Consider the following 17,647-nt stretch of genomic DNA (forward strand, 5'->3'; position numbering starts at 1 on the left):
GTCGCCGCAGGCGGCCCTCAGCCGCTCCCGAGGAGCCCAGCGCACAGGAAACATGTGCACGGACAGGTGCTTTGGGGCGTACGTGCAGTGTGTGACACCTGTAAGGCTCACTTATTCCCAACCCCCAAACCAGATTCAAGCGCTCCCCGGGCCTCCTTAGAGCCTGTGGAGGCCTCCCAGGAATGGCCTGGCCCTCCTCTGGCTCCAGCCCACAGCCCCAGACTACCCTCTCCCTTGCTCCCCTCCAACACCTTTTCGGGGTGGGGGGGGAAGGGGCACAGTCTGGGCTGCTGCCTCCCAGCACCTTTGAGGCCTCCCGCTCCACTCCTCTCTGCCAAGCCAGGAGCCTGGTCAAGGTTACACAGACCAACGTGGTAAGTCAGCATTTCGTCTTCCGGCTGCTGCGTTTCAGGAGGAGGAGGCGGGGGGGGGGGGGGGGGGGTTACCGAGGCCCACGGGGACAGGAGCACGAGCAGGGCAGGGACCTGCCCCACACTCACCCCAACCTTACTGGACACCTCCCACAGACCAGAAGTGCAAACACACCCAGAATGCCCCGGATGGAGGGACCCCGTCCAAGTCTGAATCCCACCCCACCCCTCTCACCTCAGGACCTGGAAGACCATCCTCATCTTCCTGAATCCTTTAGAAGATAAAGCTGCCCAGGGCGGCGGGAAAAGAGTGTGCCCACAATGGAACTGGGGTGCAGGGACTGGCGGGGGGGTTGCTTTTCTTTCTACACTAACATGGAGGTCCTCTTCCCTCAAGAGAAGAGGATGATCCAATGTCCTCTGGGGCGGACACCAACGGCGGGGCGACAGGCAGAGCTAAACTATTTGTCCCTGGTTATGGCTACAGAAACTCACGCAGGGCCTGTCATCTGGGTCCCTGCTCCACAGGTAAGTCCCCCCGTGGGAACAGACCAGGAGGCTGCACCACCTCCACGATACCATGGGAGCCAGCTACGGCCAGCTTCCAGCCCGGCAGCAGCCACCGTTCCCCCTGGAATCCCGTGAAGTCCTCTACATCATATTCAGTTCTCCAACCCAGCTCAGGTTGTAGGTTTATGGATGGAGCAAATGAAGCCTGATCAGAGGCACAGTTACTTGTCCAGGTCCCAGGGGAAGACAGGAAGGGGTCGCAGAGCCCCTGCTCTTCACCACTGTCCTCCACTGTCCGTCTAAACTGGACACCCCCCGCCACACACACACAGGAGATGCTGGGGCACAAGGGAGTTACCGAATAGATGTGTTCGAACACATAAAGCCATAGCGTAAAAATGGCCAATGTGAAAAGATGTTCAACTGCTCTTGTAATCAAAGAAATGCAAATTAAATTGAGATGCCATTTTTTGCCTATTAACTTGGCAAAGATTTTTTTTTTTTTTAATGATAATTCCCACTGCTGGTGAGGATGTGCAGAAAAGAGGCCCTCTCATGCCCTGCTTGGTGGGAGTGTAAACTGACACAATCTTCTGGAAATACTGAAAGGCTTAAAAATTCATGTGTCCTTTGATCCAGCAATTCTACTTCCACAAATCTAGAATAAGGAAATAATCAGGAAGGTGAATACATATTCTCTGCAAGGAAGTGCAGAGCGCTTTATTTATAAAAGCAAGAAAATGGGAACAATATACGTGTCCAACAATAAAGGAACGGCTAAATAAGTTAAGGTGCTTCATGTGAACCTACAGCCATTAGAGATAATGATATAGAATATTTAATGGTGAGGAAGATGTTCATGATACGCTATTTTAAAAAGCACTCTACAAATGAGGGGCACCCAGCTGGCTTAGTCGATGGAGCATACATGCAACTCTTGATCTCAGGGTTTTGAGTTTGAGCCCCACATTGGGTGTAGAGATTACTCAAAAATAAAATCTTGAAAAAAGAAAAGCAGTCTAAAAAAAAAAAAGAAAGAAAAGCAGTCTATAAACCATTGGGGAGGATGTGATCCCATTTTTCTTATACAACTGACCCTTGAACAACATGGGTTTGAACTGCACAGTTCCACTTAATGTGGACTTATTTTTTTTAAGATTTTATTTATTTACTCATAAGAGACACACAGAGAAAGGCAGAGGGAGAAGCAGGATCCCTGTAGGGAGCCCGATGCGGGACTCGATCCCAGGACCTAGGGATCATGCCCTGAGCCAAAGGCAGACACTCAACCGCTGAGCCACCCAGGCATCCCCTGTGGGCTTCTTTCGATAAATACAATACTATACAAATGTATTTTCTCTCATGATTTTATTTTTCTAAAGTTTATTTTTTTTTAGTAATTTCTGTAGTCAACATGGAGCTTGAACTCACGACCACAAGGTCGTCACAAGCTCTCCTGACTGAGCCAGCCAGGTGCCCCCCTCTCATGATTATCTTAGTAAGATTTTTTTTTTCTCTAGCATACTTTATCATAAGAATACAGTATATCGCACATGCACAAGACATGTGTTAATCAACTTTTTTTTTTTTAAGTTTTATTTACGAGAGAGAGGGAGAGAACGCATGTGTGCATGCTAGAGCACAAGCTGGTGGGGAGGCAGAGAGAGAAGCAGGCTCCCCTACTGAGCAGGGAGCCCAAAGAGGGTCCCTCAATCTCAGGATCCTGAGTTTATGACCTGAGCCGAAAGCAGACCCTTAACCAGCCGAGCCACCCAGGCGCCTCTGATTGACTTTATGGTATAGGTAAGGCTTCCAGTAAACAGTAGACTATTAGTAGGTTTTCAGAGAGTCAAAAAGTTATATGCAGATTGTGGACTGCTTGGCAGTGAGGGGTGGCGGAGTCAGCATACCTAACCCCTGCGCTGTTCCAGGGTCAATTGCATACATAATGCCTGTCCAGAAAATGCACCTTAAGGAAAGAACTAATTGTCATTGGTAGAGGCAAGACAACAGGTGATTTTTACTTTTTCCTATGCACTTTTATACTTCTCAAATTTTCAACAGTGAATAGGTATTGTTATTGTAAATTTTTTCTAAAAGGCAACGATCAAGACTATATTTTGAAAATACACAGACACATTCAGGCTGAGGAATCCGTTGTGGCTGGGGGCCAATTGTGTCACTCCCTACCCTGTGGTTTCCTACTTCCCCAGGAAAACGTTCATTTCTCAGCCTCCTCCTGTGACATCTGTCCCCCAGCCTCTCCAAATCTCCCCCGGCGTCTCTCCGTCTCTCCGTGCCCTCAAACTCCACCCGCCCCCCCCAAACCCAACTGAGTAACTTCCAGTTCCCCGAGAGCATCCTTCTCTCCTGCTTGTGGGCCTTGGCATGTGGCTGCTGCTGTTCTTTATGCCTAGGTCCCCACCCCAACTCTTACTTACCCTTCTGGCTCAGCTCAGACAATAGTTTCCTCTCCTCTGTGCTCCTCTAGCCCCCTGGCTGCCCCTGTAAAACTTCCTGGAGACTGTCTCAAGGGCTGGGCCCAGGTCAATGGCCCTCTGGACTTGAGAGAAGCATTAGGGAGTGTTTGTGCATGAATACAGGAGCCAGGAGGTGAGCGGACACTGAAATCCACACAGAGCCCTAGCCCCCAGCCTAGGGCTCCTGTTCCTAAGGGCTACAGAGAACACACCTCTCCGAAGCTCCCCACCAGGCTCCACAGGAAAATCAGATCCGCTGCCATGAGCCACGTAACCCAAACGATAGATAACTGCAGCCCCACACCTGAAGTCAGACCTCAGACCCTACCCGAGCAATGCCACGGCTCAGCAGGAGGATACAGACGCCAGGCACACAGCTAAACAATCCAGGCCGGATCCAATGACCATCTCCGTCCACACCTGACCTTTGCCGATGCCAAGATGGCCAGTTCTCCTTTCTGCCAAACATACAGCAGCCCGCGGCAGGGACAAGGGCTGGCTGACTGGCTCTTCCCACAAGTCAGTCTACCCACCCGCCCCGCCACGTTCCTCCCCAGTGCATACCTTCGAGAACTGAGAGCTTGGCACTCGTGTTAATCTCTCCCAGACTGTTGGTGGCTGTGCACTCGTAGATGGCTTCATCTCGTTGCACCCGCAATGGCTGGATCCGCAGCACAGACCCTGCCCCATCATCAAACTCAATGACCTGCCAGAGGACAGACACAGGGTCACAGCCTGCCTGGGGTCAGACATCCTCCCACCCCCAAAAGGGCCCTGAGGAGGGAGACCAAGGAGAGAGGATGTAGGGCCAGACCCTGGAACAGGATAGGCAGACCGTGAGCCCTGCCTGCCCCTTCCTACCCAAGGTTATACCTCAAAGCGCTGGGAGCTGACTTTCTTCCCCTTCTTCATCCATGTGATGCGTGGCTTGGGCTCCCCTGTGGCTTGGCACACGAAGGAGGCCACTCCTCCCGACAGCCCAGTCTGGTCCTCGGGGACCTTAATGAAGGCAGGTTTGCCTGGAAAAATGGAGACACCCAGTCACCATGGCACAGTCACTACAGACATGGCCAATGCTCCATAGGTGGCAGTCACGGCGGGGGGGGGGGGTGTGGCAAGAAGATATATAAAGAAAAGATTAGGGATGCCTGTGTGGCTCAGTCGGCCAAGCATCTCTTGGTTTCCGCTCCAGTCATGATCTCGGGGGTGTGAAATCAAGCCCCGCTGTGTCGGGCTCTGTGTTCAGCGTGGAGTCTGTTTGAGATTCTCTCCCTCTGCCCCTTCCCCCTCTCACTCTCTAAAATAAATAAGTAAATCTTTCAAAAAAAGAAATAAAGAATATTAATAGTGCCATCTAACCCTCCTAAAGTGTTTACTATGTGCCAGACACTATTCAAAGAACTGCAGCATATGAAGTGGGTACTACAATACATCTGCTTATAAAGAGGCACAGAGAAGTGAAGCGGTTTATCCAACATGATACAGCTGGTTAGTGGCAGAGCGGAGATTTGAACCTAGAGTTCTGAGTTTGGAGTCTGTGCTTTAACCGCTATGCTCTGTCTCCCATCCCCCCATCAATTCCAAGCTGGAGGACAAAGGCTGGAAGAGCCCTAGCATCTCTCCCAGACTTGTCCCTCCCCCACAGCTCTCCATCTGGGTGATGGTCCCTCCATCTACCCCAAGGCTCAAGCCAGAAAGCGTGACTCCTCCTCTCTCTCAGCCCCCACACACCAGCAGTCCCGAAAGGCCTAGACATTCCACCTCTTAAGTGTCTCTGGACGGTTTCCCAGGTGAATGCTTTCCTGTAAATCTGCACCCCCACTCGCCCCCACTGACTTGGTTATTGCCTTCTGATATAGCTAGCCTGTACATCTCCCCAAGGTGTCCGCTGGGAGGCGGGGAGGGGAAGGAGGCCTCAGACACCATACTTCTATGCCCACATCACCTGGGTACGTACACCAGGGCTGACCTGGAGCACCTGTCCCTACGAATCCCACCTCCCGGGGTCACACCAGAGAAGCCTGCTTCCATTAAGACGCAGCAACGCCTCGTTAATCCTGACAGAGGATCCAATTCCTATTAATCAGGCCAATGAACAGCTCTAGGGAGGCTAATACCGTGAGAAATGACCTTTCGGACCACCTGGTCAGGGCCGATAAGCCCAGGCCCAACCCAATCCTCATGGCAGAAACATGCACATGCCATGATGACAATCCCTCCCTATGCACCCACTCTGCACCAGGACCTTTGTCTCATTTAGTCTTTCATCATCGTTATTCCCAGTTTACAGGCTCAGAGAGGTCAAGTCACTTGCCCAAAGTCACACAGCCATCTAACGGCACATCTGAGACTTGAATTCAAGCCTGACTCCAAGACACTTGGTACAGAACGGAGGGGCCTTGTGTAGAATAGGGTCAGGGGCGTGCGGGGTGAGGAAGTGGAGGGAAGAGTGCAGTGACTGTTAACAGACATTGGCTGTGACAAGAAGGCACAGAACAGATGGCACCTGGAGGGGTCCAGGGAGGTTTATATCTTGGGTTCTTTTTTGGTTTCCTAAGACATGAAAGACAATGTTTACATGCTGATGGGAAGGAGGCAGCAGAGAGGCAGAGGGTGTCAATCCAGGATCCAGTGGGCAGAGATGGGCACAGTCCCCGAGGAGGGGAGGGTCTGGGGGACCACCAACGTCAGCAGTTACAGTGAGTAGGAGGGCTCAGCTTTGCAGGGAGAGGGAAGGGTACCACCTTACTGAGCACCCTGGGGACTCATATAATTGGGGGTTTTATATAATTTCTGAGCAAGCCACCCATCATCTCTGAGCCCCTGCTTTCTCATCTGCAAAATGGTGCTAGTGACTCAAGGGTCTGTGCAGACGAAATGTGATGCTATTAACTGTGGGCACAGGCTTGGCACCTGGTGGGCCTTTTGCCGGAGGGCAGTCATCACTCTCCTTCATATAATTAGTCTTCAAACCATGCCGTGGGTAGGATTAGCATCTTCATCTGAGAGATGGGGAAATGGCGGCTCAGAAGGCTAAGTAACGGACAAGTCACAGCGATATAGGGGTGGAGCTCGGCTCTGGCTGGAGTTCTAAATCCTTTTTTTTGTTGTTGTTTTTTTTAAATTTTTATTTATTTATGATAGTCACACAGAGAGAGAGAGAGAGAGAAGCAGAGACACAGGCAGAGGGAGAAGCAGGCTCCATGCACCGGGAGCCTGGCGTGGGATTCGATCCCGGGTCTCCAGGATCGCGCCCTGGGCCAAAGGCAGGCGCCAAACCGCTGCGCCACCCAGGGATCCCTGGAGTTCTAAATCCTAAGGCTCGTTGTCCAGCACCAGCACCCAAGGCTCCAGCGAGGAGGGAAATGTGGCCCCCACCTGACTGCTCTTGGAGTGCTCAGAGTGGGTGAGGGCAGGTGGGCCAGAATGGCCTGGGGATAGATAACAAGCTTCTAGAAGCTTCAGTTTGCTTCACATTTCCTCCACCTGAGCTCTGAAGGAGGCTCCAGATTCTCCCAGCCCGTGGTTGTCAGCGGGAAATGCCCCTGTTGGCTGGTCCTTTCAGATGGGTCTCCCGGACAGGACTCTGCACAATGGGGCTCTACTGGGTGCACCCCTCCTCCACACCTGAGGACCCGCACACAACAGCTCCATGATCTCCTCCTCACCCCCTTAGTCCAGATACTGCCTTCCCTTGACTAGACACTACCTGTGTCCCTGCCTCCAGTCTGGCTCCCTCCAGTCCAGTTTCTATTCAGCAGCCAGAGTGAACTGCCTCTCTCCTCTGATCAAAACCCTGCGAGGGCCTCCCATTGCTATGAAAACAAAATTTCAACTCCTTTCCTGGTGGACAGAGCCCTGGCAGCTCTGACCCCAGCCACCCCCTACCCCCAGGCCTCGCTTCCTTTCCCCCAGATAAGCAATGTTCCCTGTGGCCTCAGGGCCTTTGCATAAGCTGTTCCTGCTGCCACAAACCTCTTGGACATCCTCTTTACTCATTAACTCCTATTTACCTTCCTGATCCCAACTTAAACATCATTTCCTTAGGAAACCTTCCTTGGTCTCCCTGTCATAGTGCCCTGCTCCATTAGCTCAGCTTTCTGGTAAACGCCCTCTGCCTCCCTCCTACCTTTGTGGGGTTATTGCTTTTTCTAGTTTGGGGGGAATATTTGGCTCACAGCAGCTTCCCCACCTAGAACAATACCCCGGGGCAAAACAGACACCATGCCTGCCTTGCTTCCTGCCCTGTCCCAGGTGCCCGACCCAGTTCCTGGCACACAGGGGTGTAGAACAAATGAGGGGGTGACCTGACAAGGGAATGCCTGGGGGGGATGGAGAATGCAGCCCCTTACACACCGGGGGTGGGGTGGGGGGATGCCCGGTGCCCCAGGGAAAGCAGCCCAGGGTAGAAACCCTCTTTGGCTCTTGCCTCAACGTGTCCACAGCAGAAACCAGAGGCTGGAAACCTGCTGAACCGGAATGGCCGGGGGAGCGCGCCTGGGGGCGGGGCCTCCCGCCAAACAAAGAACCAGAAGCCGGGGAGGAGAGCCAGGTCCGGGTCACGAGAGAGCGGGCGAGAAGGGAAAGGCCTGAGTACTGTGTGGAGGCTGGCCAGCGCCCAAGACCTGGGGCCACCGAGGAGCCGGAACCCCGTGGAGGCTGGCCCGCAGCCAGCGCCCCACCCAGCCCACCCACCCACCACCCACGGGCAGTGGTCCCGCAGCCCCCCAGCTCCGTGCACCGCCAGGGGGCCGCCCCTGCACTCACTCAGGCCTCACCCACCCCCACTCCCACCCAGGGTCCCTTCGCCCAGCGCTGGAGCCAAACCCCGCTCGGCCTCGTCCCAAAGCCCTGCCAAGCCCTTGCCCTTTTGTTCCCCAGGCCCACTTCTGGGGAGCACAAATCTGACCAGGTCGCTCCCCAGCTACAAACTGTGCGGGCTCCCGTGTCCCTCTGACGCCCTCCGCACACTTGCTCAGGCCCAGAGCACCCCTGCGGGCCAAGCACTGTGCTAGAACACCGCTGGGCCCTGGTGGATTTGCCACCCCCTCCCCAGACCTGCCCTGACAGGCCAGGCCAGAGGGCCCCTCCTGCCTTTGCGTGTGCCCTGCCCCCTCCCGCCCCCGCCCCCCCAAAGCCTGTGGGAACCTGCCCTGCCTCCAGCAGCCCTTGGGTGTCCCACCCCAGGGCCGATCCCAGCTACGCTGACCGACGATGCACCACAATGTACCACGACGCACCGTCAGAACCAGGCAGCCCGACCATTCTGCCTGGTGCAGACCTAGAGCTGGTGTCGAGGGAGGGACTGACTTTCAGCACCCCTGCTGCCCCCCCTTCCTTGCGGCAGGGCAGGGCGACTGTGGGCCTCACAGCTCTTTGGACAGCAGCTCCCAGGTGTGCCCTGGGGCACTCTGCACCCAAGCAGGCCACTAAGCCTAGGCACAGTGGGAGTGAGCCGGCTTGGGGAGAAGGTGGGCACATGGGGGGAGTGTATGTGTACACACACACGTACACAGAAGCGGAGAGCAGACACGCAGCCATGAGGGAGTGAGGGACAGCAAGGCAGGGAAGGGAGCTCCTGGAGAGGTGGATTTTCCAGGCCCTCAACCACCTACTGTGCTGGGGACTTATCAACTCTGGCTCCGGTGACCACTCTTGGTGCCCTCCAGTGGGGAGCCTGCTCGGAGACAACCCTGGGTTCCCAGGGAATACACGGGGTGCCCCAGGTCATGGCCTCGGATGCAGGGACCACATACTAGTTGCCAGGTGCCTTGAACACGTGACCTCAGTTAACCTTTCCAGGTAGGAGTGATTACCCTCTTTAGGCAAGAGGAAAACAGGCCTAGAGAGGGAAAGCAATCTGCCGGAAGTGCCCCAGAGGGCAGAGTCTAGGGAGGCCACCAGGTCCTACCCCCCCGGGTGGCCCTGCCTACCCATGAGGCTGGCAGGTCAGGGGTGTGACATGACACACACATCATCCGCTACACAGGCCCTTGCCCCCACCCCCGCCCCTGCAGCTATTATGCATCCTGTTCTGGCCTCCGATGAGTCCAAGTAACAGCCAAAACCAGGGCCCCAGCTCAAAATTGATCACCTGTGCCGCATTCCTGCCTCTGTTGCAGGCTGTCTGGGGACAAAAGGTCTTCACTGAGCTCTGTCATGAGCTCCACGGAGAAGCCCAGGGCTGTTCCTCCCCCCACCCTGAATCTCACCCCACCAAGCAACACTCCCCATCAGCAAATACTCAGTCACCCTTCAGGGTTCCCTTCTTCCGGGAAGCCTCCCAATGGCTCTACTAGGGACTTAGGTCACTACCTCTGTGCTGGTGCCACCCCCAACAGAAGCCCCGCTGTGGGTTCCGGGTCTCAAAGGCAGGCCTGTGCGGCCATGTAGCACCTGACTCGCACGTTAAAGCAGGAGAAACCTCTTCCTGCTTGGAACCATCTCTAGCCTACTCAAAGCACAAAGGCTGGGCTCAGGGAGCTGCCCAAGCCCCGCGTGCCTGGGTCTCCACTGGAGCTGACTCGGCATTAACTCGGGGGCCTCTGGGCTAACTCTTGGCAGCTGCTTCTCCACTCCCCTTCCCTCCGCTCCCCTCAGAGGCCAGGGCTCCCATTCATTTGTCTCGTTAAGAGGCCTATAGAAACACATTTGTCTGCTCCGCGCTTCACTGCCCCGGTCGTCAATTCTCCGGGGCACCTGCCCTACCTTTTGCAGCAGCTCCGTTCACGTTTGCCCACTCACCCTGGCTAGAAGTCTCCCAAGCCCAGCCTAAGCCTGGTCACAGTGGGAGGGGTACAGATCCAAAAGGGTGTGTAGTGTAAGGCAGGCCTGTGAGACAGACCCTGCCTCCTGGGGCCAGGTCCCCACAGCTCCCAGCCCAGGCCCCTTTCCCACAGCTCTCTGCGTGGGAGCAGAGCCCCACTCACCCTATTTCAGCATCTCCAGCTGGTTCCTACCTTCCAGACCCTGGTCTCTGGGTTCTGGGTCTTGAGGGACCAGCATGGAGGTTCTGGGACTCTGCTCCAAAAATCGTTCCACTCTGCCCCCCAAGTAGCACATGACCCAGACTCCTGGAGGAAGTGTATGGGAACTGGCCAGGTGAGGGGATGAGAAGAGCATTCCAAGCAGAGGGATCCGAAGGAACAGGGGCCTGGGGAGCACACGAGGGGCAGAGAAGTCAGCATGGCGGGAGTACGGGGTGGGGGAGGGGGGCAGAGTGAAGGAAGAGGTTGGCAGAGCCTGGAAAATGCAGGGCCTTGAGAAGCACTGAGACCCCTAGGCTTGATCCTGAAGGCAACAGGGGAGGAGAGTGAGGGATCTCAAACTGAGGGGTGACACAGTCAGGCTCTCACGCTGGAAGGAGGATTGGATCGCGAGGGCACGGAGGCAGGAAGCCATCAGAAGGCAGTTGCGTGTGAAAGCCCAAGCGAGAGCTGAGGGTGGCTTGGGGGAAGGCAGCGGAGGGGAAGGTGGATGCATTCCAAAGATATTTAAAAGGGAGAAGCAAAAGAAGTTGGTGATGGATTAGATGTGGGGTATGAGACAGGGAGGAGGCCCCAGGTTCTGACTTGGGTGGCGGGGTGGGTGGTAATGCCAATTCGCTAGGAGAGAGAAGGCAGGAAGGAGAGCAGGTCTGGGGGGATAAGGGTACGAGTTAGGGCATGTCTCAGTCTGCGCAGGAGGGGGAGGCGGTCTCCCAGGATGCGCTGTCTGAAAGCCCAGCTGGGCGCTCCTCCCTCTGCCCTCAAGCTCCTGTCCAAAGGCCGTAAGAGTGTCCAGGGTGAGGTCGGGGAGCAAGGACAGTACTTCAGCGTCCAAGGGCTACTGACCACACCTGACTGTTGACAAGCCTTTGCCTCCCTGCCAACGTCAGAGTCACACCCAGTGACTTCTACTCCAACCTGCCCCTGCAGGCTCAAGCTCTCTCCAGCAGCCCCGGCCAGGCCTGGAGATCAACCCCCCCCACCCCCACCCTGGCCCTGCTCCTGCTTGCCCAGCCCTCCGTTGGCCTGCACCTCAAAGCTCCCACCACCCCTCACTGCACCGCCCCCCCCAGGAGGAACGCCCTCCCCTTCCTGGGCCCTACTAGCCCCACCAGGGCCCAGCCTCAGAGGACAAAGGGCGGGGTGCCCGAGTCCCACCCCTCTCCAGGATCTGGTCCTGAATAATTAATGAGCCATTAGGAGAAAGGGCCTGGGTGGGGCAAGGAGACAGATGAGTACCCAGATACTTGGAGTGGGGGGTGAGGGAAGCCCTATGGCCCACTGTCACCCAGGCTGACCTCCAGGTTGGCCCTTGGCCACCTCTGGGCTCCGGACAGGCTGGGAACAGCCCCTGCCCCCAGGGACCTTGGCTCCGACCTCACCCCTCCCAGTCAGCGTGCAGATTGGCTAAATCTGCCCTGTGCTCCGCCTCCCACCAGTAACCAAGCAGTGGTAACCATGGTGACGGGGCGGGCTGCGGCCAGTCTCGTAGTGCCAGGCAGGGGGAAGGGCGGCAGGAAAGGGATGAAAGTTCGGAGTTGGATTTGGGCAGGGGACAATCCCACTTCCCCCAATACACACATCCCCACACGCACACACACACACACACATACACACACACACAGAGCCCCCCCCACCCCCTCCCACTCCCCAGGCTGAAGGGCTGGGGGAAGGGGGATGACCCTTTGCCTTAAAGGTGGTGGAGAAGGGGAAGGAGGGGCTCAGTGTCCCCACATCTGAATCCCAAGGGTCTGGCCCAGGGAAAGGGCTGTGGTGGCTCTGGCTTCCTCTCACTCCCTGGACCTGCGGACACATCTGGCACTCCATTCACACACCCGTACACATTCCCCCGTGTGCCACCCCCTATTCCCACTCAACCCTGACATGGCTCACCCTGGGTCCTCGGCACAGATCTGCAGTGGCAGACACGCTACACGCCTGAGCGTGTCACCCGATGACCACATGAATCCTGGTCAGGTCTCACCCCAGTTCCATACAACGGGTTACAGTTAGACACACTCCACCCTGCAGCGCCTTAAGGGCCATGCAGGCATTCCCCAGGATGCTCCTAGGAAGCATGGGGCTGGACCACTTCTTGGAGGGCGGGTTCTCTAACTGAAGCAGGGGTGTCTCTCTAGGGCAGTGGGTCTGGGTAGGTATCGGACTATCCCGCCCCTCATGGTAGCTGGTCGCGTCCCCCAGCCTAGAATCCTACGACCACCACCTTTGGACCCCAGAGGTCCTGCACCCTGAGGGGCCAGACTTACTGTCACCATGGGCACCTGCCACCAAGCCAAGCATCACGAGCGCAGGCACAAGGGGCACCATCGTCTTCCGTGGGGCTGGCGCAGGGGCCATCCGGGGCTCTAGCACCACGGCCAGCCACCACCACAGCCACAGTCAACCTGTGATGGAGAGAAGGGCAGAGCCAGTCAGTTGGTGCGCAACAGTGTCCCTATCACCCCCCCATGCTGCCTCCTGGACCCTGCTCACCCCCCAGAGCCCGCTCATACTTACCGACCATCCAGAGCCTAGTTCAACAGACAGTGTTAACAGTGTCCCTATCGCACCCCCCACCCACCGCCTCCTCGACTTCAGACTGGGTCATGGCCACCCAGACCCAGAGCCCTGTGACGACCCAGGCTCCTCTCCAACGCCAAGGATAACCTGACAGACACTGTCGGGCGAGAGACAGCACAAGAGGCCTTCAGGTCATTCTGTAAACCTGAGTAGGAGGGCAGGGGGTCACTGGGACCAGAAGATCTGTACAGGGCTGTTCTGTCCCAGACTGTGGGTTCCCAACTTGCCTCCCTAAGGGGACAGGAATAGGAAACAGGGCTGGACACAGACACACAGACTAAACAAGCCAGAGACAGGGAGCCTGAGAAGGTAGCAGACCCATGCAGGCCTGGGACTCTGGTGTCCCCGGGGCATCCCACGGTCTCTGGTCTCCTCAGCGGGGAGCCCGGAGGCAGTGGGCCAGGCCCCGCATGCTGAGTACAGGCCCCAGAGCACAGACTTGTTAGCAGCAGACAGAATCCAGGTATCTGAGGCTTGGAGCCAAAGCCACAACCCGTCCGGGCTCGCCAGGACGTGCTCTTGACAAGTCGTAGCTGCCCTGCCCGGCCACCCTCGTCCTACCCAATTCCCATGGCTCCTTCCCACTCCAAAAGGAAACCACACGGAGTCCCTAGTGGCCAGGAATGGGGGTGCCAGACCCGCAGATTCCACCCACGCCTCCTCCGCCCTTGCCCTGGTGGCCCATGGCAGATCAAGCTTCTGGGAGCAGCTCTCTCAGAACAGCCTTCCAGACTGAGGCGGGCACCTGTACGCAGGGAAGGCTGTGCTGAGATTGCTCACAGGGCTCCTCTGCCAGGTGCGTCCTTCCCAGTCTGCCTGGCACCTGCGAGAAGCCTTTGGCACGGCCACAATACGCACCACAGTTGCACTGCTCTCGCTCTACAGCCCCGATGGTGAGCTTCCAAGGGGCTCTCTCCTACGGCCCCCCACCCAGGGGGCGTCAGGGGATCCACAACGGTGCACACTAGCTCCGCCCACGCCTTACTCTGAGCAGGTGGCTGGTACATGAGAAGCCCCTCAATGATGCTCTGAGAGCACAACAGGGGATGCAGCAGGGAGGGAGTGATGATGAACACACCCCGGGCCCAGGCGGTGGTACCCACGGGCTCTGGTGGGAGAGCCCTGATAAGACCCAGGTACCCGCTGACCCATGACAGTAAGAGAATGGCAAGGAAGTGACGGGGCTCAGAGATGGCTCTGCTCCTTTCTGGAACTTGAACTAAGGTCCTAAAATCGGAGGGTGCTAGGTAAGCAAAGTCGCTAAGGCAAAACAGGCAGGGCCGTGAAGTGGGGCAGGGGCTACACACAAAGGGAGATGCCCTCTGGCCTGAGATCTTGCTTAAAGTCCTAGATGGGAGCTGAGAAACAAAAGCAAGAGAGCTGAAGCGAGCTGCCCCCAGCTCCGGGAACCCCCTCCTCCAAGTCCTGGGTCCCTGGGCCTCACCGTGTCCCCACCCCAGAGTGCCTGGGGTCACCTGTGGGGAGAAGGTGGGAGAGGAGCAGGGACTGGGGGACTGATGAAGGGGCATGGAGGGCATCGGGGCCCATTCACACCAAGCCTGTGGTTCCACTCGACAGTCACAAAGTTCAGGTGGCTGCGACCAGGACAGAGGGCGTCCCCACCATGATGCCAGGTATCGCCAGCCTGCGATGGAGGCCCCCGTATCACGAAGGCCCTGTCTGAGCGTGGCCATCGCTGGGGTGGAGCCAGGGAATCAACAACAGAATCCTCTTAGCAGACATCAGGCAGCGAACTGCCTGGCCAGCAGGGGCACGGCCCCCTGACACAACCATCCTGTCGCCCCCCATACAGAGACCACGGGTTTACAGCGCAGGGGCGTGCTGCACTGACAGGCAGGGGCACAGGGGCTGAGGCCAGGCATCGTGGGGTACGACAACACCATATTCGCAGAGCTTTCGCTCCCAGGTACAAGCATTCTGGGTGTGCACACCATCCCCAGTGTAGACACCGCAGGGGTGTAACCTTCTGTAACACACATCATGGCAGGTCTCCCTGGCACGAAATAAAGGGGATAAAGCTACAAAGAAGAGATGTCACAGAGGTACAAGCACACGGCACAACAGCATGGGACGTGACTCCCCAGGATGATGATCACGGAAGCATAGCCCCGCGTCGGCCTACGTACAGGAATCACAGAACCGTAACTCCCAGGTGGAGACATTGTGGTGGGGCATAGCTGTCCGGGCCAGACATGGCGTGAGTGGGGACAGAGGGTCCAGTTGCCCAACAGACATTACAGGGGTCTAACTTCCCATTACGTTATTATAGAGGTGTACCCCCCCCCCGGACACAGACGTCATGGGGTGTCCGTCCCTGGTACCGATATCAAAGGGGTGTGAGTCCCCAGGACAGCCACCATGGATGGGGCCTAACTCCAGAAGAGATGTCACATGGTACAGTCTAGGATGAGATTCTGGGCCGTGGGTGTCAGAGGAGAATTTGGGCCTATGTATCTGACTCTGGGATACCAGCAAGCTGTGCAGACACGGCAAGGTGGAGAAGATGAAAACAAAGACGTTCCCTCTCTCTGCAAAGAGCTTCTCCCAGAGGCCCATGGACTCAGGGACGAGGCTACCCAGAGGCGGAGACACAGGGGACACACAGACATGGACACGTTCTCAGGGAACTCCTCCGGCAACCACACTGCTGTCCAAGCCAGGGCTTCTCCGTCACCAGCTCCTGGCGAGAGCGAGCTGCCCCCAGCTCCGGGAACCCCCTCCTCCAAGTCCTGGGTCCCTGGGCCTCACCGTGTCCCCACCCCAGAGTGCCTGGGGTCACCTGTGGGGAGAAGGTGGGAGAGGAGCAGGGACTGGGGGACTGATGCTGACCTTACTGGGGTCGCCGAGAACCTTCTGAATCCAGCACGACCGTGTTAAGGGCTGAGCATCCACTTGCCCCAGCATGGCTGGGTGAGCCTAGGGTCCCGACAGCTGAGATGAGAGCAAGGCCTGAGCTCCGGGCGTTAACAAAGGCTTGTCTCTGAAATGCACTGGGCCACTGGTTCTACCTCCCTGACGTACTTGGGCAGGAAAACAATGCTGTGCGTCCATACTGGGCGACGTTACAGGGACTTAAGTGGGCACGGTTTTCCTACACTCAGAATGGTTTTGATATATCCTTTTTCTTTGCTACGTCAGTGTGAAGCCGCCAAATGCCCTTTCTTGGGAAGAACTGTCCTTTCTTCTCAAATTGTGTTTTGGTGTTAAAATGTCCTTTCTTGTATGCAATACGGTGACAGCAGAGAGCAGTATTTTCTATAATGTCCTTACTTGGTAAAATAAAAAATTGCCATTCCTGTGTCTGAACCCCAAGTACTTTTGCAAAGTGTACTGGTTTGCGAAATCGAAGAGTCTGGGAATCACTGCTTTGAGGAAAAAGGAAGGAAGCACACGAAGCCACAAGATGCAAATAAGAACGTCATAGAAGTGTAGGTAACAGGGAGGCCACGTCACCTCCGTGCAGCCCGACCTAAGCACCCCGGCCAGCCTCAGTGGGTCCCTCCCACCCGAGACACCGTGCTATGCCAGGGATGGGGGGGATCCCTGGCTGGAGAACAGCTGGGATCATTCTGAGTCCTCTTCATGAATATGCAAACACAGATTGATTTGTTTCCCTTGGGCACGTGTTATTATTCACAAATATTAATTAGTCTCCAAATACCACCTGTTCCTACAGCTCCCCCACCACCAGACGGGGACCCTGGCTCCCTGGAGGCTGGGGCCCCAAAATGGACATCAATGAGAGGAGGGTACCCGGGGCCCCCCCGAGGGGCTGGCCTAGAGGAGTGACCAGTGCCTGGGCGACAGGGGCCTGGGAGCCAGGCGTGCGGGGAGTGCCGGAGCCGTTCACGCTCTCACCCACGGGCAGCTCTCACCCACGAACCCTTTTGTCATGTCCTGGACAGTTCACCGCGTGGCACTGCAGCAGCGGCCGCGGAGGCGGAAACAGGCCTTGTTACACTTGGGAAGGAAAACCAACATGTTTCCAACTCTCACCAAACCGACCGCCGGATTATGACAGGAATAAATCAGTCTCAGCCACGACCCCGGCCCCGGGGAAGGAGGCAGCCGGCAGCAGGCAGCTTCCCTCTTTCAGCCGGGTGGCCAGAGTCTGTGGGCACAGCCTGCAGCGGCCCACCCACCCTCCTACAGCTGGGCCCCCTACCCTCTCACAGCCCTCGGCTCCTTGGGCCCCCCTGGGAATGGAGGGGATCTGAGGAAGAGCATCCCAGAGTCTCTCCAGGTGGCACAAGGGCCAGCAGGGGTGAAGCTGGCAAAGACCAAGGGGACCAGGGGAGACACCTGCTTACAGCTACGGACCCTGAGCCCCCAGCGTTCCAGGTTCCTTCCTCCGGCGGCGGAGCCTCCCTGGGGTTAGTGCTCAGCAGCACCTCCAGGCCTCTGTACTTGCTGTTCTCTCTACTGGGGGGAATGCCCTTCTCTGCCCTCAGCCACCTACTCACCCCTTAGAACTCAGCTCAGGTGACCTATCCCTGTAAATCCCCCGGGGGACCCTCCCCAGTTTAGTGAAGGCAGTAAGAGGTGGTGTTGGCCAGTGGTTCTCAATCCAGGGTGATCCTGCATCTGCCCCCCCAACCCCATGGGAGTCAGGCAATGTCTGCAGACACTTTTCATTGTCAAGAGTGGAGGAGGCGGGGTGGGGGGCCAGGTGCTGCTGGCATCCAGTGGGAAGAAACAA

At 56.8% G+C, this 17,647-nt stretch overlaps 1 protein-coding gene across 12 annotated transcripts in view; it reads right to left on the bottom strand.

Moving 5' to 3' along the window:
• The window catches only part of PTPRF (protein tyrosine phosphatase receptor type F), an 87,057-nt gene that overhangs the window by 59,216 nt on the left and 10,194 nt on the right, over positions 1-17,647 (bottom strand). For all 12 annotated transcript variants that reach the window (XM_072772592.1, XM_072772586.1, XM_072772585.1 and 9 more), the window contains exons 3-5: positions 12,615-12,752; positions 4,235-4,380; positions 3,926-4,067 (exon numbers count right to left, since the gene is read on the bottom strand). In XM_072772592.1, coding sequence (XP_072628693.1) covers positions 3,926-4,067; positions 4,235-4,380; positions 12,615-12,705 — 379 coding nt within the window. In that variant the 5' untranslated portion in view covers positions 12,706-12,752. The remainder of the gene's footprint in view (positions 1-3,925; positions 4,068-4,234; positions 4,381-12,614; positions 12,753-17,647) is intronic.

The sequence above is a fragment of the Canis lupus genome, chromosome 13 (assembly GCF_048164855.1).
Source record: "Canis lupus baileyi chromosome 13, mCanLup2.hap1, whole genome shotgun sequence".
Lineage (NCBI taxonomy): Eukaryota > Metazoa > Chordata > Mammalia > Carnivora > Canidae > Canis > Canis lupus.